General features: G+C 37.3%; 1 protein-coding gene across 1 annotated transcript in view; it reads left to right on the top strand.

Moving 5' to 3' along the window:
* CCDC171 (coiled-coil domain containing 171) overlaps window positions 1–27,068 on the top strand; it is a 145,273-nt gene that overhangs the window by 11,842 nt on the left and 106,363 nt on the right. The window contains 4 exon segments of the mRNA XM_041416474.1: window positions 4,682–4,828; window positions 16,103–16,195; window positions 17,503–17,663; window positions 24,515–24,653. Of these exon segments, the coding sequence (XP_041272408.1) occupies window positions 4,682–4,828; window positions 16,103–16,195; window positions 17,503–17,663; window positions 24,515–24,653 (540 nt within the window).

Raw genomic sequence — 27,068 nt, 5'->3', positions numbered from 1 at the left:
GATGAAATGTGTTATGGCTGATTTTGATGGTAAATGCCTAAACCAAGTTAACAGTGCACAGTCTGTTTGCACTGTCGTGTGATACTGAGTCAGTAAAATCAGGGCACCTAATACTCACTGATTCAATTTCCCTGTTAGGTCCCCCAGTATGACATCAAATAGCCTGTGAATTTGAAAACAGTTTGTATAATACGGAGACCACATACTTTCAGGGTATTTCAAGCTGTGCATTGTATTGTTACTCACTTCATACCGCATAAGAAAAGTAAGCATTGCTGGAAATTCTGCTGTTTGGTTAGATAAAAATCACCTAATACTAAGAGATGGCATTATAATCTGTTCTAGAGTGTGGGGCTTTTGTTATTTAGTAATTAATTTCATCGTATTTCCTGATTTATACTGATATTTGTATATCCTTTGGGTGTTAAATGTGTAAAAAGTAATAAAAGTACAAACTTGTTTTTACGCCTTTTTTAGACAGTCAAGCTATTCTAAACTGAAATATGTTTAGAAGAAATCATGTACTGTTAGGGTGGAAGTGCTGAGTGAACATACCTAGAACATACCTAACTTTTGCCTGCTCCACAGGGACACATGGAATTACACCACTGTACTTCAATTATACTTTTGTCTTTTTAAATGACAAGTTGCATATGTTGTATCTTACCTATGTAAGAATACTATTTGATGAAAAAACAGAATGTGTTCAGCTGTAGTTATTCTTCATAAAAAGAAGTGTATGCAGTGGCTCTGTTAAGGCTGATAGACATTTGAATTGCATGATGTATGCAGAGAACAGATTGCTGCTAAAAGATTAACTTTTTAATATATTTCCTTCCTTTGTAGTGCCTTCTAAGATGTGACAGACTTGTCTCAGTTGGGATGGGCATTGGTCAAGCAGTAGAAAATTTTCTGGTTACTTTCTTCCAAGCTGGTCAGCTCCAAGCCTGGGACAGTATCAGTCTTCCCAAATGACACTAAATTTACTTGGCAGCTTGATAGCCAAATTCTGACAGCAAACCTACCTGTTGTACTATCTTATGGTGCTGTTGCTCGAATTCTATATGCCACCTGTAGAAGCAGCTCGCAAAAAAAACCGGGGCAGAGACACTCCCTGAATTACATGTATTTCAGAAGTACTGTGTACTGACTCTTCAGCTGTTTGAAGGCAAGATCTGGAAGGAGTCGTGCAGTATTGACACCTGTAGTAGAAATCTGGTTGTGTGTGGATGAATAATGTTTCTGTGCATGGACTGCAAAAGGGGTTGCATTGTGCTGTTTATCTTAATGATGAAGAGACCTGATGATGGAAAAGGATCCCATTGATTTGATTTTCTCTGAATGAAGGATAAAAAGGAAATTCCCTCATCCCCTCAATAATTGTGTTGATATGTTGAACACTATTGTGAGAGACTAATTGGGAGAACTGTAAGGGTATAGTTAAAAAAAAAAAAAACAAACAAGAGAAAGAGAAGGTTTCAGAGGAGAATATGTGAATTCATAGACAGGTGATACCCTAAGGTTCTTCTCAAACCAAAAAAAACAGAAACATGAGTCAGTTTTCATTGAAAGTCAATGCTTGAAAAACTAAGATTAGGTTTAGGCTATTAGGAAACTTACTCTTAGACACAGTTTTCTTGTTAAGTTGCCAGGTAAAGCAGGCTAAGAGTGGTACTGTGGCTTTGTGTTCTGGCTAACAGTAGACTCACTTAAGTTGAGGAGGGTTTGGAATGGACTTTTCATCTCTTGTATATAGAGTTTAGAAGTGTTTATTCAGTGCATTTAATACTGTATGAAAATAATGATATTTTAAGTAGTATACTATACTCTTAGAAATGATGTTTTTCCTCAGATTAAAAGGAACCATGGGTTGGTTACTCAGGTCAGTGTATTCTCTGTCAGTGTATGTTGGTTTGGAAGTAGACGGTGATTTGTAGAATCAGGGGTTTGGTTGGAAGGGTGTACTAAAGCTATATAATTGTCCTCTCCTAAAGTAGGTGATTCATTATTAGATGTCAACTATCAGTGTGCTTTGAATAGCAAAATTTTTGAATTTAGTTCACTTGCAAATAGTTCCATTTTTCTGCTTTGTTTTTGTAGTGTTCTCTTGCCCATGACCCTAGTTATGGTTACATATAGTTGTAAAATTCTGGGAAATAAAAAATACATACATAAATGTTAAATCTGGACTTGACTATCTTAGTTGTTGTTTGAAAGCTTAACTGATTTAACTTGGCAGATAAATATCAGATGGGTTTAGGTTTGTAAACTAGAGCTTCAAATGTGTCTGAGTCTTTAGTGTTTGTATTTACAGTTCTGTTTTAATTATTTTGTGTTATGAGATGAAAGCTACATAAAGTGGTCTTAATATGTACGTAGAAGCAAGATTCTAAGCATGGATGGCAAATCCTTGTTCTAAACCTGCACTTTGTGAACTATAAGTCTGAAATTAGCTATAAAAATGCTGAGGCAGGCATAGAAATTAAGTCAGTTTAATCTATTAAAATGTGTCTCTATGATATGGAGTTAAAGTAATCCTCTCTGTTTTCTAACAGAGAAAGTTTTGTGTTCTGCTGTATTGAGTGTGCTTAGCATTGTGTTTGGTACATAGTAAAAGATGTTGGAGTTCAATAGTAAGTGCAATAGCATCATCTTGTGGTGAGTCGGAATATAGTATTCCTTCACAGAAACACTCATTTTTTCCTTGGACTGTTTGTGAAATTGTGTTGTTTATGCAGACTCTAAACCAACAAACCAGCCATGTTTTTGGTAAGCAAATATGTATAGTGAGCATTTGTATGACGTGCAGATACACACATATATATGAAGGTGTTTCTTTTTTAGCATGGTGAAGTATGTTTCTTTATGAAACTTCCAAGTGCAGGTAGCTGCTGGAACAGTCTGACACAGTTATAATATGTCTGAAAAGTTCAGAGATTTCAAGATTCTGAAGTCATGTTGACTTGTTTAACAAGATTGATGTATTATTCATGTCAGTTTCTTGAAGTCTTGATGTAGTATTTTTCCAGGAAGCTATGTATTACTTATTTCATATGCACTTTTCACAGCTCACTTCTCTTAATATGTTGAAGATAAATCTGAACAGAAATATTTTTATATCTTTCTAATATAGAGAAGATGAGAGTAGTTGTAAATTTGAGTAAAAGTAATCTTTTTTGCATGCTGATGAGAAGAAACCTCTCCATTGTCTTGATATTACAGGCAAACTTAGAAGATTACCTTAAATTTAATCCATACCCGGGTAGACTGTTTTTGAAATATTTTGATTTACTGAGGTTCCTGTTTTTTAATTCACTTGTTTCACAGGCATACTCCTTTTTATCTTTTCAGAGAATGCCAAAAAATCATGCCTAATGCCTCCACATGAAAAAAGAGAAAATTAATTAATTTTTTCAGTTACTAGTTGATGATAATGGAGTGGCACTAGGCGTTAATAAGGGAGTCATGAATGCCTTAGTGTTGTGTTTAAGAGGCCAAAACGTTCTACCTTCAGTCATTATAAAACTTCTAAAATTTTTTGTAAACTTTGGAAAAGACTCATATTTCTTTGATCTTCTTGTATAGACATGGTTCTGTCAAATTTCAATCTTCCAAAGAATCATTCTTTATGAATAATTAATTTTCTTTTCCATCTTCTCCCTGCTCTGCAGATGCCTTATGATTAGTAATTTTCAGGAACAAGATTATGTGATGTTAGAGTAATAGCAGAATTTGTAGACCAACTGGTTTATTTTCACAAAATGTCTCTAGCCATGATAAACGATAGGAATAAATGAACAGGAGGACTTAAGGTAATCTTTCTGTGTTTTGTGCGGAAAGTAATTGGCTTTCAAAAGGTCTTCCAGCTAAGTCACTGGATTTGTAACTTGTTTCTGATGCTAGTTATGGAAAAGCTTACTTCTGTCCACTAGACCAAAGCTATTCTTCTTTAAGGCTTCTGGAATCCCCAGCTTAAATATGTGCTAGGCGACTGGGGGCTCATTATTTGGCTACTTTCTTCCGTGTCTGGTGTGGCATGAATGAGGATTTTGTAGTAGGGACTCCACAGAGCTGCTGAGTCCAATGGTGTTAGTAATTGCACCAACCTGTATCTTGGTTCAACTTCCAAAAGCAGAAATTGTGGGAGGGAATAGCTTAGTTATTTTATCTTTCCAATAAATTCATAGTTCATGTAACTAATTTTATAATTCTGTTTCTAAGAAAAGTCCTCAGAATAGTAGAAATTAAGAATATTTATTCTGTGGGAGTAACTTTCAACAAATGTCTGATTATTTGATTTGAATTTCTAACAGTTAGAATAATAGCAAAGCAAAACATCTGTCATTTCATCAAATGCATGTAACTGTTTCCCTCTCCACCATTGCCACTGAGCTGCGAGAGAGAACAGATTGGAGGAGCAGCCTTGTACTTCTTTAGAGAAAAATTTCCTGTGGAGAATTGGCTCTGATTTTAGTATTACTGCAGAAGGTCATGTTTGTAGTGAGTTGTGTGCTAACATATGTTGTCTGGTGGTGAATGAAGAACGTCTGTTGTTGGGTAAATGCTTGGCGTGTGCCAATGCGTTGGATTTTATTAATCTGTTCTGATGCAGTTTTTCCTGTTTTGATCCTTTTACTTTATCTTAGCAAAAGTAACTCTTAATGCCTTATTTCTTTTCTAGGAGCAGAATAATGAACTGCTAAATATACGCAAGAAATTGAGAGATGTGGAGGTGGAACACAGTGGCTGTAATGAGGCGCTGAGATGCCAGGCCAATGAACTTAAATGCAGCACTGAACGAGAAAAGAGACTTTTAAAGGAACTTGAAGTAAGGCTTTTTGACTGTTGCTATTAATCTCAACAAGCACTGATACAGAGCAATTTCATTTTTGAGGGATGGAACCTTCTAGTTAGGCTGGAATTCTGTGTACTTGATGAACAAAATATTGAACATCTGTTTTGCAGAAATGGCTGAACAGGTGAATGCCACTTTTATTGTGAGCTTGGCTTGAGACGTGTGTTTAAACAGCAGATAGGAAAAGGTTTATATAAGTGTGAAAAGAAGACTAACTGTCCTTCAGGAAATCTAAAGTCTTAATTTTTCTATCTTCTTATGAATTTTGGTTTAATAGATTTCTGGTGGAAAATCTGCTGGAGCTGCAAAAATTGCCAGATGATGTGCTAGGTGAGGGAGTAGAATACTGAAAGATCACGGTGGCCTTACAGCAACCTCCTCCTAGAGTTGGCTGCTAGAGTTAGTTACTGCAGGTTTAGTTTTTCTCTCTGTTGAGTGACACCCATGGTTGAGAAGTCTCTAGTTTTGAGAATAATGTCTTGTAAATAAGCTCTTTACACTAACCAGCTAGTTTCCTCCTAAGTTTCAATATTTTATTTGTCAACTGATAGATTTTGTAGTAGATCTATTATATGTGCGTACAATCTGGACCAAGACTTTCTTGGTAGAACACTTGTCATTGCAGAAAATCATATTGAGTAAACAATTCTTGATGAATGTTTTCTACCAAAGGCATCTTTAAATATTTTCTGCAATGAATTTAAATTCATATTCACTTCTTAAATATTGAAACCTTAAAGGAACAAGTGACAACGTTTTCAGCTGTGGTTTTTTTTCTGTTGTTCTTCTCTTAAAGGTAAAATAAATGTTTTAAGTGTTGATTTTTAGGTAGGTGGAGTCCTGCATTAAAAATTAAGCACAAAACAAAATTCCTACAGGGAAGATCAAAGCTCATCAACTAAGAACACTGACTTATTGACCAACAAGGTAGACCTTTGTGCCTTCAAAGAATTCAACAGGAAATCTATTGTCGTGTATTTTGAGCTGCACTTATTGGCCTAAGTGGAATTGCCTTCAGCTGGAATGTATTGCATACTGTGAAGTTCCAATAGCCCTTTTAAAGAGCACCGAGTTTTGCTTCCCTGTACTTGGGTAAGGACTCTTCTTATGACCTCATGGCTTTCTGTATACTAACAGAGAAGTCATGAGCTTAAAGGAGGAGGAAAAAGGCAGCAAATAATTTATCTTTTTAAATACTTTGATTGAATGTACCCACCAGCTGTAAATTTGAAAAGAAAGGATGCAGTTCCTTGAAAATGTACAATTGCTATACTCTAATGATGGTCTTATTAGGGAAATGTTACCTACTAACCATAATCAGAAATTTTTTTTTTTTTTTGCTTCTAAATTTTTGTTAAACTATTTTAATTTTCTGAATATCTTAATAATGTAAGAAGATATATTCAGTCTGCAGAAAAATGAGTCTTGTGTTACTTATTGATAAGGATAGCTATTTAAGCAGTGATTAAGGAAACGTATGTGATAAAACCTCTTGCATTTAAAAGTTCAAGAAAATTAGCACAAAAAAACCAAACTAGGTTAGACTTCAATACATATCCTGTTGGCAGCTTGCATCTCACTTTACCATCTTAGAAGTAAATTGCATATGTGTAATTATCTGAAATGGCCTACAGTAACCTTGTAGATGGTGATTATACCACTTCCCTGGGCAGCGTCCTCCTATGCTTTGCAACCCTTGCCTTGAGGAATTTTTTCCTCATATCCAATCTAAACTTCCACTGGTACAAGCTGAGGCCGTTTCTTCTCATTGTGTCACTTGTTACCTGTGAAAAGAGACTGACTCCCACCTGGCTACAGCCTTCTTTCAGGCAGTTGTAGAGAGTGTTAAGGTCACCCCTGAGCCTCCTTTTCTTCAGGCTAAACACTCCCAGCTCTCTCAATCACTCCTCACAGGACTTGTGCTCCAGACCCTTCACCAGTTTTGTTGCCTTGCTTTGCACATGCTCCAGCACCTCAATGTCCTTCCTGAACTGAGAGCCCCAGAACTGAACACAGGATTGGAAGTGTGGCCTCACCAGTGCCGGATTCAGGCGAGTGATCCCTGCCCTGCTCCTGCTGGCCACACTGTTGCTGATACAGGCCAGGATGACACTGGCCTTCTCGGCCACCTGGGCACTGCTGGCTCATGTTCAGCTGCTGTCAGTCACTTTCCTGACGTCCATCAGCAGCAAGTTTCTCCAGGAGTATGCTGTGGAAAATGGTGTCAAAGCCTTTATTAAAGACTAGATGTATAACATCTAAAACTTCCTTCATCCACTAAGTGCATGATGATATCAGTCGCCAAGCTGAATTTCCATTCCGATATAGAAGTCTTAAAGTAGTGCACCCCAGACAGAATGGTCTACATTTTTTCATGAAGTAGATCTGTATTTTTTTAGTCTCTCTTCATAGAATTTTTAGCTTATAGATTGAAGTTGGTAGATATAGGATATGTATCTTCAATTTCTATGCTAAGTACCTCATTTCGATGATCATTTGGTTAGTAAATGTGTACTTAAGTTCTTGATGATGAGCAGAAACTTCTTAAGGTGATTGTGTGAGGAGTAGTGTACTTAAACTCCAATCTTAACATATTTTATTATATACTACTTCTTGAAAAACTGTGGACATTAATGTTTTCTGGAGTTCACAAATCTGTTCTTTTGCTACCCTCTGCTGGACGTAAGGGAGAAATCCATGGGAAAATGCTTGCATTTTGGTAATGGAAGGAAATGTTACATTTAATTTTTTTTTCTTTTAGTACAATGACACTTGCAGGAAGAATTATATCCAACAGACTGTTATAAAGAAAGGAATTTGCAAAAAGCCTGCCTGCCTCTCTTTTATTTTTTTTTTTTTTTCTTTAAGTATTAATCTGGTTTTATCTTTCAGTGGTTACTCTGATCATGGTCAAAAAGAGGATATTCCTAGCTTTCAGAGTGAGAAATTAATAGAAAGAATAATGGCAAGTTTCTGTGGACTTTTCAGTTGAAAGATAGCTGTTGCTGCACTGTCTAACCTACTAGCTTTCCAGTTTGCAGTGATACAATATGCTGTATCAATTTGGAGTGCTGCTGAAGTAGAAAACACACTGTGCCAGAAAAATTGAGATTGAGAACCTCAGATGTCATTCTGCCTCTTTAGCTTGAGAATTCAGTAACCATTTAAATTACTGGCATATTGCAATTGAACTCATCAAGATAATACTATTTATGATAATCAATTTTCCAGAACCAGTGTCTTTTGTTTTAACCTTTAGCTCAATTGCTAATGAGGATTCCTGGGAAATACTTGAAAAACACAATACAAGAAAACTTATCATATAAAAATAATGGGTGGGAAACTATAAAAAAGATGGGTGGGAAACTAGTTTTTCAATGACAATGTGGAGTTTACCACAAGAAACAAAATTATTAGTTTTCACATTTCAACTCTTTGCCTCGTTCCTATAAATGTAATGATTTTCTGTTATTTTTTAATGTGTTTGAGGCTGCCAACCCTTAGTAAGCTGAAGCTCAAAGTCTCTCAAATTTTTTAAGTCTTTCTTATGAGGCTTGAGAAATGTTCCATAGCTTGGTCTATTTAATTTCTGAGGCTGAGTGTATTGTCATATTTCTGAGATTTCTAGTTTCCATTTAAAGACTATTCCCTTAGCTTTCACATTGCCTTTTCTACTTCCGTTGACTCCACTATGTACATTGACATGCGGTGCTAAACATGTATGCTTGTATTAGCTTGGTAATGCTACTGTGATGCAAAGAGGACTGGGGAATGGTTAATATCTGTATTTGTTTGAAGTATATGTGTGTGCAATACTTGGAGGCTGTGGGCTTATTTTTCACTCTCTCTGTGTTAGTGAGACATGAAATTTAGATTGCATCTGAAAACAGCTTACTCCTACTTGATCTTCTGCTTTCTAGAGTCTCCACAACTGGCATCCAGGAATTCTAGATGCTGTGACTGTCATATATTAGTTAGTACATGCTTAGTAGGTAGTATACCTATGTATATATAAGTGTATATATCCAAAGTGGTTAAGTGGATATATATGTATCCACTATATAAGTAAGCGGATATATATGTATATATCCAAAGTGGTGTACTTTCTCTAGACAAAAATATATAGTACCATATGCTTAGAGGAATCTAAGCATTGCAGGTTTTGTAATGGGAACTCTCTGATGGCTCCAAAATTATATTTCTTGAGTGAAAAGCTCACTGACATAATGATTTCTGCAAGGCATTTGTCAGTGTTCCATACATCCTTGTCCCATACAACGTCCTTGTCTCTAAAATGGCGAGACATGGATTTGATGACTGCAGCACTTGGTACATAAGGAATTGGCTGGATAACCCTCAAAGGGTTATGGTCGATGGCTTGATGCTCTCCAAGTGGAGACCAGTCGTCAACCAGGGATTGATATTGGGACCAGTGCTTTTTAACATCTTTGTCAGTGACGTGGACAGTGGGATCAGTGGGATCACAGCAAGTTTGCTGACAACATCGAGCTGTGTGGGGCAGTTGACACACTGTAAAGCAGGGATGCCATTCAGGGGGATCTTGACAGGCTTGAGAGGTGTGTCTGTGCAAACCTTTTGAAGTTCAGTAAGGCCAAGTACAGGGTACTGCACCTCCACAGGGAAATCCCAAGTACATATACAGACTGAGCAGAGAATAGAGTGAGAACTCTGTGGGGAAAGACCTGGGGAATACTGATGGGGATGAGAGGCTTGTCAGGACCCAGCAATGTGCACTCACAGCTCAGAGACCCATCTGCATTTCTGGGCTGCATCCAAAGCAGCGTGGCCAGCATTGTGAAGGAGGGGATTCCGCCCCTCTGCTCTGCTCTGCTGAGACTGCACCTGGAGTGCTGCATGCAGCACTAGGTTCTCAACATAAGAAGCACATGCACCTGTTGGAGTGAGTCCATAGGAGGGAGAGCCACAAAGATGATCAGGAGACTGGAGCACCTGTCTTGTAAAGACCTGCTGAGAGAGTTGGGACTGTTCAGCCTGGAGGAGAGAAGGCTCTGGGGACACCTTATACCACCCTCCCTGTACCAAAAGGAGCCTACAAAAAAGCTGGAGAAAGACTTTTTACAAGGTAGTGATAGAGCAAGGAGGAATGTCTTTAAACTGAGACTAGGTTTAGATTAGATATTATGAAGAATTTCCCTACTATGAGGGTGGTGAGGCACTGGAACTAGTTGCCCATAGACGTACATGCTCCATCCCTGGCAGGTTTCTAGGCCAGGTTGGATGGGGCTTGAGTGAGATGGCTTGGTGGAAGGTGATCTTTAGTGTTCTTTTGCACACAAACTATTTTATGATTCTATGCTAATGGACTTCATCTCAGAGAGAAGCTTCTTCTTCATCATCTCCTGTGTCATGATATTAATGGAGTCCAGTTTGAAGCCTGGTTAGTCTTATCTTACTTTCAAATCAAACTTGTTTCAATAGTATTTTATGTAGCCCTCATGAGGAGTTAGCAAGGAGTGGCCTGAGTCTTTTGTCTATGTGCTTGTATAGAGTAACAGTGTCAGTTCATGTAAAGGTCTCTGGTTAATCTGCTGGGCATTGGGAGTGCACTTCAGATGGCTTCTCCAGCTGCAACTCAGTAGCAGATTGGAATGGACTTGGACTTTATGCAAAGACAGCCAGATTGTATCAGTTTAACAGTCCTAGTTGTTTTTACCCTTCCTTTAACCTGAAGTCAAGTATCTGGCTTATCTTGCACCTCCCATGCCCGTGTAATTGTTTATCCAGTGTCATGCAAGTCAAGCATGCCTATTCTGTCACACATATTTCTCTGGACTTTAAGTACAGGAAATATGTACTTTATCAGTGAAGGTTATCCACACTGTCAGGCTGAAAGAACATTTACTTCAGTAGTTAAGAATTGTTAGTATTTAAGCAACTTCTTAAGTTACTAAAGGTTGTTTATTTTCTGGACAGGAGATGGCTCCACCTTACCATGGTCAAGCGGTATCAGCGCTTCTGACGCTAGGTGGAAGTGGTCAGCACATCTCCCATAGAAGTGTTTAGACCCTGTGGTTTGAGCTTTGAGCTCTAGGGACATGCTTTTAAGTAGGAAAAAGATCTGAGTCTGAATATGGAAACACACAAACAGAATGATTGAATGGTGATCCAAATATGAGGTACATGTGTGTCCTCTTCATTTAAAAATGTCTTGGATGACCATTTCACATAGTGGTTGGACCTAAGCCTTCCATAAGTGTGAGTATCCTGATAAATGAAACATCTTGCAGAAGGGTTTAAATAGAAGTAGAAAAGAGAAAAATTACTTCCATTACTGTATCAAAGCTTAGTAAGTGTTGCAAATGTATCTTTGACTTTTCCCCCCACTACTGTTTGCTTATCTGGTGAGGGGTATTTTTTATAAAGGTGAATGTTTAACAGTAAATATAGTGTTGAACAATGCGTCACATAGGGTACTAAATTAAGGCTTTCAGTTTGGAATACAGCAGTACTCACAAATATTGCAGCACTTCAAGGAAGTTTGAGGGGCAAAAAAGTGGAAGACACACGAGACAGTTTGGAAAATGGTGTTACAAACTGGAACCTTAAAGAAAATGTCTCCACATTAGCATTGATATGCAACGTGACACTGAAAAAAGGTACTGAACCATAAGAGATAAAACATAAAGCATGCTCGCCCACAAGTTTGAATGCTGGCATTGAATTTTTCTTAGTCACTTTTACTTACTGTTTCTCAAAAGTCAAAATTCTGTCTGTGCTATCATGGAAACTGATCCCAGCTATCTTTGTTCTTTGTGATAGATGAGTACTGTGATGATTGACTCTCACAATTAACAGACAAGTATCATGTATATAGGTTAAGAAAAGTTTTATAGATTTATAGGTGTGTTTTACCCCCTTGCATTGTTATCAAGGGACAGCTGGGGTTGGGACATTTGTGAGGGTCTCCTTGTCACTATGGCAATAGCTGACCTCCAGTCAGGATTTGAGGAAGTAAACTCCACCACTGGACAGTGAAGGAGTTGATGGACAGAATTTTGGGAGGGGCTAAAGGGTTAAAAGGGGAAACCTCCATTGTGTGGGCATGCACATGGTGGAAAAAATCCTTTGCTTCCAGCTCCGTAATATTTTCTCTATTCAGTCTTCTGTTGTATTTTTGATAAGGTTTAGTAAACCTTTCTAAATTTATGAAAAGTGTTTATTTCTTATTTCAAAGCGAATATTTCTCATATTCTTTAAATAAAGGCTGAAATAAATCAGCTTGAATGTCTAAGGAAACTTCAGAAATTCCATGAGTTTGTGCCTGGTATCTTAAGATGTCTGGTCTGCCTTCGTATATCTTGTTAGGTGCACATGAAAGTAACAAGTGACTGAATCTTTTTGAATAACCAATATTTTCTTTGTTGGATGAATAAACACTTTGTAATCAGTGGAGAACTCACTTTTTGGTCCAGCATTGGGTTGGACTTGGACCTGACAAGAAGCTTTCCATGTTAAACCAGTATGTATTCCCATGTGACTCTCCCAGATACAAGCCTATGATCTGGATATCTGCGGCCTGCAGACTTACTCTAGATGGTTTTCACACAGCTTCTTTTTTGTAAGGCATTGTGTAAAATTTTCACATACGTGATTTAGTAAGGATACTAATTCTCACCTTTAATTTGATTCAAAGAGGTTTGGCTGTCTAATGGGTTTCTGATGCCAGTGACTTTCTGTTTGTCAGACAATAAAACAAAACTCCTTCCTATTTCTGTTTTTGGAACTTTTCCATGGTTTTACAGGTTGGACTCACCCCTGACTTTTTTCTTCTGCTCACAGAATGTGTAATAGATTGTTCTCACTGGTGTAGTATGCAGCTTCTCACTGTGAAGGGAAGTGCATATAGGTATCAGCAGAGCCTGTTTGAGTCTTTATCAGCAAAAAATTTTCTATATGGCATTTTGTTGTAACTGTTGTTCTTCCCAAGTCTTCAGACTCAGCTTTGAATACAGGTGCAAGTTCTGTGGGCTGGTCTGCAGTTTGATAGACTGAAATACTGGCTGGTTTGGTGTCTTTCATGAAGTTTGGGGTTTTTTTCTGACTAATTTCTCAATTATTTGCCAGCTTCTGACTTGGTTTAAATTTGCTAGAGCTATGGTGAACTATAAGCTTTAGCAAGGTAGTCGTAGAGGAGAGGAAAAAGATTATTCAGTGCTCCACAGTCAGCATCTACATGACTTCCTCAATTCACATCTGTAGTTTTTCTACAGGCTCTTTTAAGCATCCAGTCTTCTGGGTATAGTGTATAGACTGGTAAAATAAGATTAAGGTTTGCCTGAGTAACCTTCTGAGACTTTTGGAAGGAACACAGTTTAGTCTTCATCTTTGGCTTCTAATAATACAAAAAATTAGTGGTAGTTCTGTGAGATCTCTGACAGTGTTGTATCTTAAATAAAAAGATTTGTTTCATTACCTGGCTCTTGGTTTTTTGGAGTTACTATGAGCTAATATAAGCAAGATTGTAAAAAATCAAAATTGTAATTTCTGAGGCAAAACTTTAAAGAATCAAACTCTAGAAGAGAGGAACTTCAAATGCAAGAATAGGGCATTGCTGTGTTTGACTTCAGGAAGAAACACCAGTTTTGAAAAAGTCACTTCTTTTCATGCCTTTATATAGGGATATGAAGTGTAAGATGATATGTGTCAAAGTTTGATTTCTAGTTTCTAATGCAGTTTTTCTTTGTATACTGTCTTGAATCTATTTGAATGCTTTACTTTGTATACCTGTCAGGTACATCTGGCTCTACTTTGGTTATGAAGACCATAATTCTTTCCAGTAGGCTAGACACACTGTCCTGTTTGTGAAAAGGAGCTGTTTCTCTTATTATAGAGCTCATCAGAGATGTCTGTGGCTGAAATGCCAATTTTTGCCAGTGCTTTTTTTTTCAATAGCCATGCTAATTCTACAAGTTAACTCTTCAGTGACTTGTGGCAATGCAACATCTACAAATGTTACTGTTTAAATGGAGTTGCTCCTACTTCAGACATCAAAAGAGTGATATATTGGCACTTCTTACAGATGTCTGCCTGCTCCTCCCTTCTTCACTTACTGTCCCAGCATTATCTTAGGACTGCAGCTTCTATACTTCTGGGAGTTTGTGTTTCCTTTGGACCACGTGGCTTGTCCTTGCATTTAGTGTCCATCGTGTTAGCTCAAGAAGACAGAATTTTCTTTGAAGAACTATACCTGCATATTCTGTTTGGGAGAATCTGTTGCTTCAGTTTTTAATTCTTGCAGATGACATCATTCAAGCTATTATTTATTTTTTCAGTCTCATTTTTCATCTTGAGACTGAAAAAACCTAACAGTTTTAGGGGCTTCCGTTTGAGAGGATAACTTAACCATTTTGATGGTGTTTTGCATATCTGGTTTCAGCTGGAGTGAGGCTGTGATGAAAACATAGTTAGGTGCTCAGGAAATAAAATAAGACTAAGAAGTCAAATTCAGTATAGAGCTTGTGAATTAGTATGTTGTACCTGAAAATTTTACTCTCAGAATCGCTGTTTTTATTTCAGCGTTTGCTGTGAGAATAGACACCAGACAAAGACAGTGTTTTTGCTCTTCAGGGTATGCAGCGAAATATCGTCTATGAAGTTTTCATTTCTTAATTTAATTTTTTTTTTACAGTTATATCTTCCACTCTGAATGTTGTAATAGATACCTTCCTCACTGTTTCCTTTGTCTTCTGTCAAATTTAAAGTAGAATTATTTTTAGACAGACTTCTAAAATGTTTTAAAAAAGAAGTGAAATCCACATCACTTGTATTTATTATTGACTTTTAATAGGCTGAAGCAGGACGTAGTTTGCTAATTCTGTATGAAGGGCAAAGGGGATTAGGAGCTGATGTTTGGAAGGAATAATACCTAGAGCATATAAAGGGTCTGAATCAAGCTATTTGTCACAGTTACAGAATGGATAAGGTGGAAAGGGACCACGGCGGGTCATCTGGTCCAACCTCCATGCTCAAGCAGGGTCATCGTAGAGCACATGGCACAGGTTTGTGTCCAGATGGTTCTTGAATGTCTTCAGTGAGGGAGACTCCACAATATCTCTGTTCAATCTGTTCCAGTGCTTGGACATTGCGCAGGTTGAATTTCAGAGAGTTCTTCTCTGCCCGTCTCTCCACCCTCGGAAGGGCAGCACAGCCCTCTGGGGTATCGGCCGCTGCTCCTGGCTCTGTGTCATCAGGGAACTCTCTGAGGAGGCACCTGCCCCTTCATCCAAGGCACTGATGGAGAAGTTAAACAATACCAGGCCCACTCTTGAATCTGGGTGTCGCCACTTGTGGCAGGCCTCCAACCAGACCCTGTGCCACTCATAACAATCCTCTGGGATCTGCCATTCAGACAGTTCTCAGTTCACCTCTCTGTCCCTTCATCCAGGCCACACTTCCTAGTTTGTCCACAGGATGTTGTTGGAGACAGTGTTGAAAGCCTTGCTGAAGTCCAGGTAAACAGTACCCATTGCTTTTACCTCATCCATCCAGGTAGTTGTCCCATCACAGAAGGCAATCACATTGTCTAAGCATGATTTCCCTTTGCTGAATCCATGCTGACTTCTCTGATCACTTGTTCTCCATGTTGATAGGGATGGTATCCAGAAGGAGGCATTCAATCACTTTCCCAGGGATTGAGGTGAGGCCTGCCTGGCCAGTAGTTCCCTGTGTTCTTCTTACCCTTTTTGAAGACATTCTTAATTATGAGGATAATCTTAGCAGTATGAAAATATCGTAGCAGTGTTTGTGATTTTTTTAAAATTACATATGTTAAGCAGATAAATTTTTGAAGAATCTTCTCTGTGCATCATGTCTCTTTTATGAAATTGTAGTTGTTCTCTTGATACCTCAATGTATTTCAGAACATACAGAGTATAGTTATGTTGCCTCAAGTGGGCAAATAGTGGGGCAAGAGGAGGAACATTTAACTTGGTTTATTTGCTTTCTGACCCTAGCTGATTATAAAAAATGCAGCAATAACATAATACTACATCAATTTACTTAACAAAATAGAAAATATTAATTTAAGAATCCATATATGTAAAAAATGTTGTTATATGTGTTTCTTGGTATGAGTTGTCACAGTTCCAAAGTAGTTCAGCTATATCAGGTTAGTGTATGGAGGCACAATATGTTTAATGAGTTGAACACACCTGGTGTCATATTATCTTCTCTCTGAACTTAAATATCCTCAAAATGTACTTGTAGGCAGCTGCAATGAGAACAAAGAAACTGGAAGAAAACATTGAAGCAGAAAGAGCAGCACATTTAGCATCCAATGTTACTTCAGAGATCATCCAGGTAAACTTTTTGTTAAATATTTCATAGAAGTTTACAGCAAAACAGTTGAGGAGGTTGTGAAGGTACGGTGCTCCACAAATATGGAGACTACTTGCTCCAGTGAAAAACCTAAATAGATTTATTACAATAAGTGTCAAAATCATAAAATATATATATAAGGACAGAATAGACGAGTATCTGCTTTTCAGGGAACTTTAAAGTTTTTAGAATAAATAATAATATGTCATATTTGTAAGTTTGAGAATTCCCACTACTATTTAAACAGTTAGGGAAAAGAAAATGTTTCACAATAGTTAAGCACTATACCACCATTTAAATATCCTGCCCCGTGTCTTCTGAATGTCTACTTAGAGCAAGTTTGGAGACACAGTGCCTACATCCAACTTGTCTAGGAGTGAGAGCATAATGCATCCTGAAACTGCAGTTTCAAACACAATTTCTCAGAGTACATTTCAACTCCAAAATTATGATACTCTCAGTTGCCAGTAAAGATTGTTTATATGAATAAATCTAGTATATATACTTGAACATTAATTTTTTGTATCTGTATCACACAGAGTTGGACTCAGTAAAATGATTATGTTTTATTAAAAAAAATTTGAAAAAATCTAAATTGTGATTTCTTAGTAATATCATATTAGTTAACAAACTTATTGGACTTCCCAAAAACTAAGCAAGAAAGAAGGGAATTTGGTATCTTTTTTTCCCTATTTTCTGAGTGACAAAAATTGCCATTCTTCAGTCTGCTATTTTCTTATTTTCATGATCTTCTGTACGTGCGGGCACTTAAATTTTAAAAGTGATAATTTAACTAGAAAAGATTTAGTTTGCTTAATTTCTTCTCTATTTCTGCAACATAAAAAGGAGCTGAGAGGATAACGCTCCTTAAACTTAGAGGCTTGGGTTTTATGATGAATAACTGATAATGTCTTTTTCCTTGTTTATGTACTTGAACAAGCTAGAAGTGTGCTTTGTTCTTAGAAAAAGTATAGCCTTTATTGTTGATCCTTCATGACTCTATTTAAAAACTAGAATTTCCCCAGAAAGCTTCAGTATTAATAAGAACTGAAAATGTTCAGACACCTCCAAATGAGAACAGAAGGCACTTTTCGTCGTCATATCTATTTGTCTCTGGTTTGAACTTTATGTATTCTTACATTTTTACACGTGTTCAATTTTTTTTACATGTGTATATGCTTTTATACTGAAATAATAGAGTATACTCTACTGTAAAGCAGAACAGACCATAGAAGATCATGTAAGTGTTTCCTAACTTGCTTTAATTGCTTTCTTATCACTTGGTGTAGTTAAGAATTCAAGAACTTGAAGAAGCTGTGCGTGTGGAGAAGGACAGACGAGAAGAAGCTCTTTCAGATTTAGAAATTATCAAGAAAGAATTCAAAGGCTTAGAATATGCATATGAGAGAGAAAAACAAAATGCCCAGGAGAACTTGGAAAAACTCAGTGTGTAAGTTTCCCTCTAAATTCATTGTAAAATGGCAGTAGACAGCTGAATTACCTCTTACAGCTTATATTTATATATTTTTCAGTCAGTATAAAACAACTAAATCTGATGCAATTTCCCAAACCAACCTGAAGTTTAGAACTTGGTGTTCCGTTAATAACATTAATAACAGATCCATATCAGTAACCACATGGGTGGGTAAAGAAAGTAACTGATCTGTTACTGATTATTTGCTAAAACAAAAATGTTGGAAATGATAGTTATAGCAGGGTCCTGTCTCCTGTGTATTTGGTAGGAAAACACACATGGCAGGGTTAGAACAGATTTTTTTCTTCTGTATATACTTACATTATTATGAATTTTTTTTTTTCACTTCAGTGAGCTAGATCAATCTTTAAAACTCCTGTTGAGAAGTTGTGTGTCATTGATTAATCTTCATTTTCAGCTTTTGAATGATTGTGGAAAGTGTTGACTAGCTAATGAAAACAGAAGAAGGGATAAAGTATATGAGAGCAGATGAAATTACCTGGGATTCCTTTCCTGCTCAGCACAGTCTACTGTGTCTGTGGTAACAGGTGTTTTTTGGAAGAAAGGCTTTGCTCTGTTTCCTGGGCAGATACAGGATACACTGTATTGATTCTTCTTCTGTAGCTGAATGAAATTTTTATTGGGGTGAGAAAATATGAGGAAGAAGAATGATGCTGGAAGACCAAAAACTGAGGAGTACATGAAATAAAGGATAGTAGTTTGTGAAATTTAAGGAAACAGGGGCTTTAGAAGACATGAAGTGGGTGGCACACGGGGTTGTGGGCAGAGAGAGGTAGTAGAATGGGTTGAAAAAGACAGTTTGCATCTCTTGGTCTAGGATTATGAGGGTTTGTACATAAAAGTATTTGTGGTGACTTGCTCATACAAGCAATAGAGGGAAAAAAAGAAACTGGTTTCCCTACAAAAAAAGGAATTTTCTGGCCCAAGCGTTCCTATATTCATGCTTACAGAGATGTTTTTAGTAATAGAGTTGAAACTTGGGCTGTATTATACACATCTTAGAGCTCTTCATTAAACAAAGGTCTAAAGAGGCCTGATGTGCATTTAGGTAAATCAGAGTCACATTAAAAAGTAGAAACTTTTTCTCAAAGAAAAAGATATAACTTTTCTGATAAAAATTTGTGAAAAATATTATGATAGTGATCTAAAATTATTATTCAGGAAGACTGCAGTCTTCACAGCAGTGAAATTGAGTAAGTATATTTCAAGATGCTCCACAGTTCTAAAATAACATCGGTTAATTAAACTGTAATCTCATCCTACCTGGCTGTTTTTGCTGTGAGCATGGGTTCTCTGTCAGTAAATACATGACACTAAACTGATACTAAGTACTTTGTCTTTCCGTCAAATGGAGAAGGCCTGGACCATTGATTTGACATTTTATTCCATTTATATTGTTTTGTTTTAAAAAAGCTCCTTTGTTTGCAAACCAGCCTTTTTTTTGAGAAATGGTTGTTTGATCAATAGTGTCGCATTACACAGGCTACTTTGTACTGTCTGAGCTTTTCTTGTATATAACTTTTTATTCTTACAGAGCATATAGTTCTTTTTTTTTCAGTCTTGGTTTGGTTTTCTTGGTTTTTTAATTTGGTGTAGTGGGTTTTTTATTTTTGCTCTGGTAGGTTCCCAGAAGTGGTCTAGAAGATATAGAAAAATTAATGTTATGAAAGTTTTCTTGAAGTAGTGTTCAAACACTTCCAGTGTTTGTTCTTGAACCATTTCTTCACTTGTTCCAAGATCTAATATTCCAAAGTTTGTCTTTATATTGACGTTAGACCTGAAGAATTAATCATCTTAGTGAAATGTGGGGTTTTTTAGTTGGGTTTTTTGAATAATGCTTGTTAAGCCATTGTAGTTTTCAATCTAGAAAAAACTATCCTGTCTTGTCAACATGACTGCCATAATATGGCTTCCTGAAATCAGTCAGGGAGCTGTTAGTATGGATTGTACTCGGAACCAATAGATGTTAATAAAATATTAGCTAATTAGGAGCATTTTTAATGTAACTAAAACATCTGTTTAGGTATTTTCGAAATCATTAGAATTTTACAAGCTTTACCACAAGATCTGTTTTTAAATTTTTAGATTAGTAAATTTGATTAAAAACATGAACTTCTGTAAGTATAGCTTTCCAGTTAAGTCTCTGAGAGTATCTTAAAGATATTTTTCTGAATTAGATTATTTAGACCAACATGACAATAATGGTTAGACATTGAATTGTATTGTGCATTCAGTAATGTTTTGTTCCTTGTAAGAATCTTTTATATAGATATATGAAGATATTTCTTTGAGCATTGAAGGAGTTTCTGTCTAGGATATTTTTGATCCACAAAAGTTACATCTTTGAAAAATGTTATCATCAAAAAAGAAAAATAAGAGTTTTTTAAGAGACTATATTTCTTTGTTTGGAATTACTGCAGGAAATACCTGAATAAGTATATTTTTTGTACTTAAGACTATGAAATACAGTTTTTACAGATATAGTACGATTTGCCTTAATAATTTCAATAGTAGCGCTTACAGAGAAGTAAATACTTGAGTTACTAAAATGCAAGGTGAACCTTAAAAATCCTTCCCTTTTTGCTCTGAATTGGACAATTATGTTCAGCGTTTCTTTTTCAGGAAGGAAGTTTGCCCTATCCTAGGGGTTTTTTTGGGATCAAACTGAATTTATGCCTGAGGCATCTGTTCTGTGTGTTAATTGAATATGAGAATAAATTTTGTCTAATATCCAAACAGTACTTTTCACTGTTTGTAATCATGTGTTCATTCAGGCATTTGAAAGCAAATTGTGTTCTGTTATTTCAGAGAATGCAAACCTTTCCATGAAAATTAAGACAGTTAAAACATAGGTAAAATAGTTGGTGGTTTTGTTAAGCAATGTTGAAGAAACACAAACAGCCTGTCCTCACAATTTTCTTAGTCCAGGCACCAAAATTTCCAGACCTCTATTAAGATAAGTAGCTCAGGTCAAGCTTTTTCTGGGGTGGACATCAATCTACTCAGTTCCCTTGAGGTAATTATATGGGTGGGCAGGTACTGCCTCATCTGTTTCCTGTCCCCTTTTTATTTTTTGAAGCATACAAGTGTCAGTAACATTGGCGAAAATCAGTGATTGCTTTCACTGGACACCTTCTGAGAGAATACAACAGCCTTTGATCTACTTGCCTTTGAAGGGTCTGGTCTTTGGACTTCAGACAATGTCAGGAGCTTGGCTTTTTTTTTAAGACATACTTTGGCATCCAAACATATTTTGTCTTTTTCTGGAGGACTTGCGTGAGTTTGTCCTTAAGCCTTGGCCAAATGAAAGTCTTAGAGACTTTCATTTGTTGTGCTAGAACACTTGTATGTCTCTTTAGCTGGACTTGATGTAGGTAAATAACGCAAAAGCTGGAAGCTGTATAACACTGTAAGAATTCGTTTTCTCAGAAAAAAAATTTAGTTATAATAACTGAAACCAAGCAAGTGGGCTTTTCTGGGTGGCGTTATTTTTTATTTTCTTAGAAAAAATATAGTTGTAATAACCAAAACCAAGCTAACAGGCTTTTCTGGGTTGCATAATTTATTAATTAGCTCTGAACCCAGTAGCACTATGTAAATTGGAAGCAACATGGGATTTGGGTCTCTGTGTGAATTTACTTTTCTTGAAGAGTGAGAACATGACATAGAATAATTTGGAACTTCTTTTGCTGTATTTCCAAAAGCTGTGAGAGTAGAAGCTGCTTTGGGGGACTGATACAGGTAGGTCTTGAAGAATAAGAGGTAAACATCTGCAGCTACAGCAAAAAATCAGCCAGGCTGATGCAGAAACACATAGGTATTTGGTGGACTGCTGAAGTAGTCCTTCAACTAAAAAGATACATTAATCTTTTAACAAATAAATTAAAGTCAGAAAGTGACAATATTGATTCAAAAGCTTCAAAAATGCAAGAACTTTGAGCCCTGTGCACTGCTTTCACTTCTAGGGAGACAGGAGTGCTAGGAGAAAAAGAGATGATGTTTCTACTGGATGTTTCTAGTGCTGAGAGCTACATCAAAGGATAGTTCAGGTTGAAAAGAATTGCAGGAGATCTGTAGTCCAACCTGCTGCTCAAGCTAATATAAGCTATGAGATCAGGCTCTTAATCCAGTTAGGTCCTGAAAACTTGGAGAATGGAGATGGCACAATCTCTTTGAGAATCTGTTTCATACAGTTGCAAAACATTTCTTCTTGTCTGAACCTCTTTGGATTCAGTACTTGTCTTGTAGACAAACGCTGCTGTGATGTGATCATCATCATGTGTTTCCTTGATAACCTTCTTTTAGATACTGGGAGGCCTGTTGTACACTCTGGAGTTATCTCTTCTCCAGCTTGAACATACATTTCCTCAGTTCTTATGCGTATTTCTGCTGCTAACCATCGTGGTGACCAATCCCTTAGCCCACCCCAACTTTTTTCCTATGTTGTGAGGGGTGCATATAGTAAAAAGTGATTATTATCCTAGATGTGTTGTAATGACTGCCAAATACAAGATGATTAATCATTTCCCTTGATCTGTGCTGCTATTAATACAGCCCAGGATGCTGTTAGCTATCTCTGCTCATTTGCTGTGCTGCTGATTTGTGGCTGTGTGTCATGGTTACCATGTTCTTGTTAGCATAGCTTCTATCCAGCCAGTTACGAGCTACATCACTTTAGGGTGGTCTTCTTTCCTAAATCCTGGTCTTTGCACATGTCATCGTTGAATGTCAGAAGGTTCATTCTGTCTTGTTCTTTCTCCATGACTAGAGAATGGCAGCTCTTCTGTTGAGTATATCAATTGTATTGTGTCATGATGTCATGATCTGCCCACACCCAGTTCACTGTTCACTGCAGGTATTGTGAGACTGCACTCTTGGCTTACTCCAGGTGATGGTTGAAGCTGTTAAACAGATCTTAGACAGACCTTTACAGTATTACAGCCATTCCAGCTACTACCATCTGGGCTTTACTGTCAAACTACTTTTATCAATGTTACAATTCATATATGTAGACTTAAGTAACAGCTATAAAAATACTGTGTGAAAAAGTGCTAAAATCCTTGCTAAAATAATATTATAGGTGATAAATATTTTATGTGCTTGCCCTCCTTTTGTCCACAGCACTGATCATTTTATCATGGAGTATAACAGGGTTGGTCAGGTATGATTAAGCTCCCTCAGTGTTCCCAATCACCTTTGTCTCTTTCATGAGCCCAGAAAATTGTTCTAGAAGGAATTGCTTTGTAACCTTCCAGGGCTAAAATGAAGCTCAGTGGTTTACAGTTCCTTGGCTTCTCCTTTTTACTTTTGCCAAATACAAGCATGACATTTGCTTTTCTTCCTTTGCCAGGGACGTCCCCCAATTTTTGTGACCTTTCATGATGATAATGAGCAATGTCACTTTGAGATTAGCCAGCTTTATCAGAACCTTTGAATGTAGGTGAGCTGACCTCTTCAGTTCTATGGGTTGAGTTCTCACATGTTATCTCAGACACAATCCTCACCTATTGCTAGCAATTGTTCTCCTTTTAGTATCCTTTTACTGACAATAGAGGCTTGGGAGTAGACCTTGTCAGGAAAGATGGAGGACAAAAAGGTAGGAGGTATGCTGACTTTCTCTCTCTGGTAAAATAGCTGCTTTGTGTAGAAGTCTGTTCACATTTTCTTTCCTACCATAACAGTGGTAAAATCCCTTCTCATCTTTTGTGAATGTTAATTGTAGGTGCCTTTCCTGAGGCACCTCCTTTCCATCCCTATATACTTACGCAATCCTTCAAAATTTTTCCTTGGCTTCCTGTCCCTGGCTCTGTCTCCTATTTGCTGTTGTTTGGCCTTGTAGTTTTCTCATGGCACATCTTTTTATCCATGCCAGACTTTCTACATATTTGTTTTCTTGAATACCAGGAGGACTGATGTAGTTCAAGAACTGGTTGAAATTTTGAATTGTCTGCTATTGAAATCGTGCAATTCTGAGTAGAATTGTCATGGTTTAAGAATGGTATTCCCCAATTTAGTGTTTTTTACAGCAACACTCCAAACCATGTGCTGCTCGATCGTTCCCCCCTCTTCTTCCTCCTTCTGTGACAGGCTGGAGAGGAGAATTGGACTCACAAAAAGTAAAGAACACGGGCTGAGATAAGGACACTTTGCTGGACATAGCAATGAAATAAGACAATGAACTGTAACAGCAACAATACTAATGACAGAGTGTACAAGGAAAAAAATTGATTGATCTACCTGTGATTGCACGCTGTGGAAACCCCCAGCCATACCCAGTCCCTCTGTCACTCTACCCACAAGGGAGCCTTCCCCTGCCCTCAGAAAATGACATGAGGTGGTATAGAATGACCTCCAGGTCCTAGCCTTGCTCACTCTTGACTACTGCTAAAATTAACCCTGATCTGGCCAGAACCAGGGTAAGAATATAGTCAGGTACGTGGAAACACGAGGAGCAAGCTTTGTACTTGAAATCAGTGCTGATGATGCAAGAGAAGAGAACTGATGTGTTAATTAAAATATTATTACTTCTGTTTATTACATGTAATCTGCAGTCCATATTGAAATGATCAAATCAATTTATGACTGGAAGTCTAACACAAGCCTTGGTAATGGAAAAGAACCGCATCTGAAAAGTTTTTCTTAGAAGGAATATATAAGTTTCTTCACTTAAAAAAAATAAGGCAAGGAGCTTCATAAGTCATACAATGTGCTAGCATGATGTGATACTCAGATTGTCTTTTAAAAATATGTAGAATACTTGACATAAGTACTTTCGATTAAAATATTCTAATGTTGAAACTTTCCAGATTAGAAAAAGAGTGTTTCTCCTCAAACAATCAAATGAAAGAAGTGATTGAGGAAAAGAAGAAGGTAATTATGGACCTCTCTGAAAGACTAGGGAATGCTGAAAAAAGTTGCAGTGAATTACAGAGTGAACTTGCAATGGTAAGACAAAAAGCCTGTAGCACTTGTTCTTTAGTTTTTTAAACCTGCTCTGAACATAATCTTCATTTGCTGTTCTGAGCTGTGGAATAAATCTGACTTTGCATTACTCTGATTTTTTATTTATAGTACTTTGTTTTGTGAAACAAGAGTAAATATAGATAAGATACTGGAGAAACTAATTCCAAAATGCATTTTAAGTGATACACCAAGTATTTAATGTATTTGCAGAAAACAGGTATTTCAAAAGTACGGCTATAAGTCAAGAGTAACCAGCCTTTGCATTCCTAATGAAGAAGACAATTTGTAGATGCGGATTATGATTTTTTGTGAAGAATGTTCTGTCTTCCTATCCAAACTTTTTTCCTTCAGGTTTGATTAGTTACCATTGTAGACTTGCTTATTTCTATTTCACATAATGTTTTTAATGCAAGCATTTGACTGCAAAAACTGTTTGAAAATGTCTTCTTTGAAGCTGACAAACTTTTTAGTTGGTTGGGGTTTTTTTTTGTTTAGTGTGCATTTGTCGTGTTGGATGTATTTTACAGGATTATTTTCTGAAATATTTTTTCTTTTATATGACCAGTTGGTGCCTTCCCACTGTCTCTATGCACCCCAACTTTGAATATCAATTTTGCCATCCTTTTTAATAGCGGAGGGTCAAAACAAAAAGCTTAGGATATCTTCATTAATGACATAGATGAAGGGAGTGTACCCTCAGCGCATTTGCTGATGACGCCGAGCTGAGTGGTTTGGTTGACGTACCTGAAGGACAGAATGCCATCCAGAAAGACCTGGACATGCTAGAGAAGTGGGCCCATGAAAATCTCATGTTATTTACCAAGACCAAGTGGAAGGTGCTGCGTCTGGGTCAGTGCAACCCCTGAGTCAACACAGGCTAGGGGATGAACAGATCAGAGCAGCCCTGCCCAGAAGGGCTTGGAGTTGCAGGTGGGTGAGAGGCTGGATGTGATCCTGCTGAAAGAAAGCAAGCCAAATACGTCCTGGGCTGCATCCAAAGCAGCGCAGTCAGCAGGGCAGGGGAGGGATTCTGCCCCTCTGCTCTGCTCTGCTCGGCTCTGGTGAGACCCCCACCTGCAGGGCTGCATGCGGCTCTGGGGTCCTCAGCACAGGACGAAGATGGACCTGATGGAGACAGTCCAGAGGAGGCCACCAAGTTATCACAGGATGGAGCCTCTCTGCTATGAGACAGCCAGGATAAGAGAAGGTTTTGGGCTAGCCCAATTGTGACCTTCCACTACCTGAATAGAGACTTTCCAGAAGGGCAGTGTAGTAAGAGAACAAGGAGAATGGCTCCAAACTGAAAGGTTTTCATCAGATATTGGGAAAATTTTTTTTATTGTGAGAGTTGTGAGGCACTTAAACATAACAGAAAAGTTACGAAACATAACAAAGAAACTCAGAGAAGTTGTGAATGCCCTATTCTTGGAAGAGTTAAAGGCTGGGTTGTATGGGGCTTTGAGCAACCTGGTCTAGCATTAGGACCAGATGAACTTTAAGGTTCCTTCCAAACCAAGCTATTCTATGTTTCTGTGATCTGAAAACCTTCTCTCTCTTCATTGTATAGTAGCATTTACAGTATTTCTATACTTAGCCAGTTTATTTTTTCTATTGTAAATTTCTGTTCCTGCTTCCTCTTGGACCTATGATGGAGGAGATTACCATGATCTCTTCCCTGCTACTAGTAGGCGTTGTGCTATTCAGTGTATAGGAGCAGCGATCTGCATCCGAGTGTCTTCAGATTTGTTGGTGTCCACTCTTCAGCTGGTGGAGTTATTCCATACATTGTCTTAGGGTTATCCACTTACCAGGTAGATTGGTAATTAATAAATTGAAGAAAAAGAAAACTAAAAAGCTGTTTTTCCTTTGGGAGGACACAGATTCTTCAATGCAAGCATTAAAGTATTAAAAGACATTTGCTGCCTTAGTCAACCTGAAAAAACAATTTTATCAGGCACAAAAAGAATCCAAAAGAAAAATTCCATAGTAAAATGTTTGTTATACCTGACAAGAATTCAGGACAAAATTCTGTTCATGCTTCAGTTTTTTTTGTTAATGACAACAGTATTAAATGGTGTACTCAAAATGAACATTGTGTAACTGAAAGTAAAAGCAAATAGATTGCCCCACTTGAAAGAACTGTCTTATTCACATAGCAGATTGTTTTAATTGCTTTACTGAAATGATTTCAAGCCACAAGACTGTCTTGAACAGGTAATAAAAATACTCATTTTCTGAAGAGTTGTATTAGTGGTCCCCTGTGGGATTCGATTTTTATCATCTTGGATGGCTTTGTATTTTTCCTGAAGACTTTCATATTTGATTGGGAGGCAGGAGTGCCTGTGTGTGGTCTTGTTTATTAGTATAGACAGCTTTTTTGTTGATTTTCTTCCCAAA

This window comes from Onychostruthus taczanowskii, unplaced genomic scaffold, assembly GCF_017590055.1.
Source record: "Onychostruthus taczanowskii isolate IOZ18803 unplaced genomic scaffold, ASM1759005v1 scaffold52, whole genome shotgun sequence".
Lineage (NCBI taxonomy): Eukaryota > Metazoa > Chordata > Aves > Passeriformes > Passeridae > Onychostruthus > Onychostruthus taczanowskii.
Note: the sequence above shows the minus strand (reverse complement) of the source record. Positions and strands in the feature narration are given on the sequence as shown.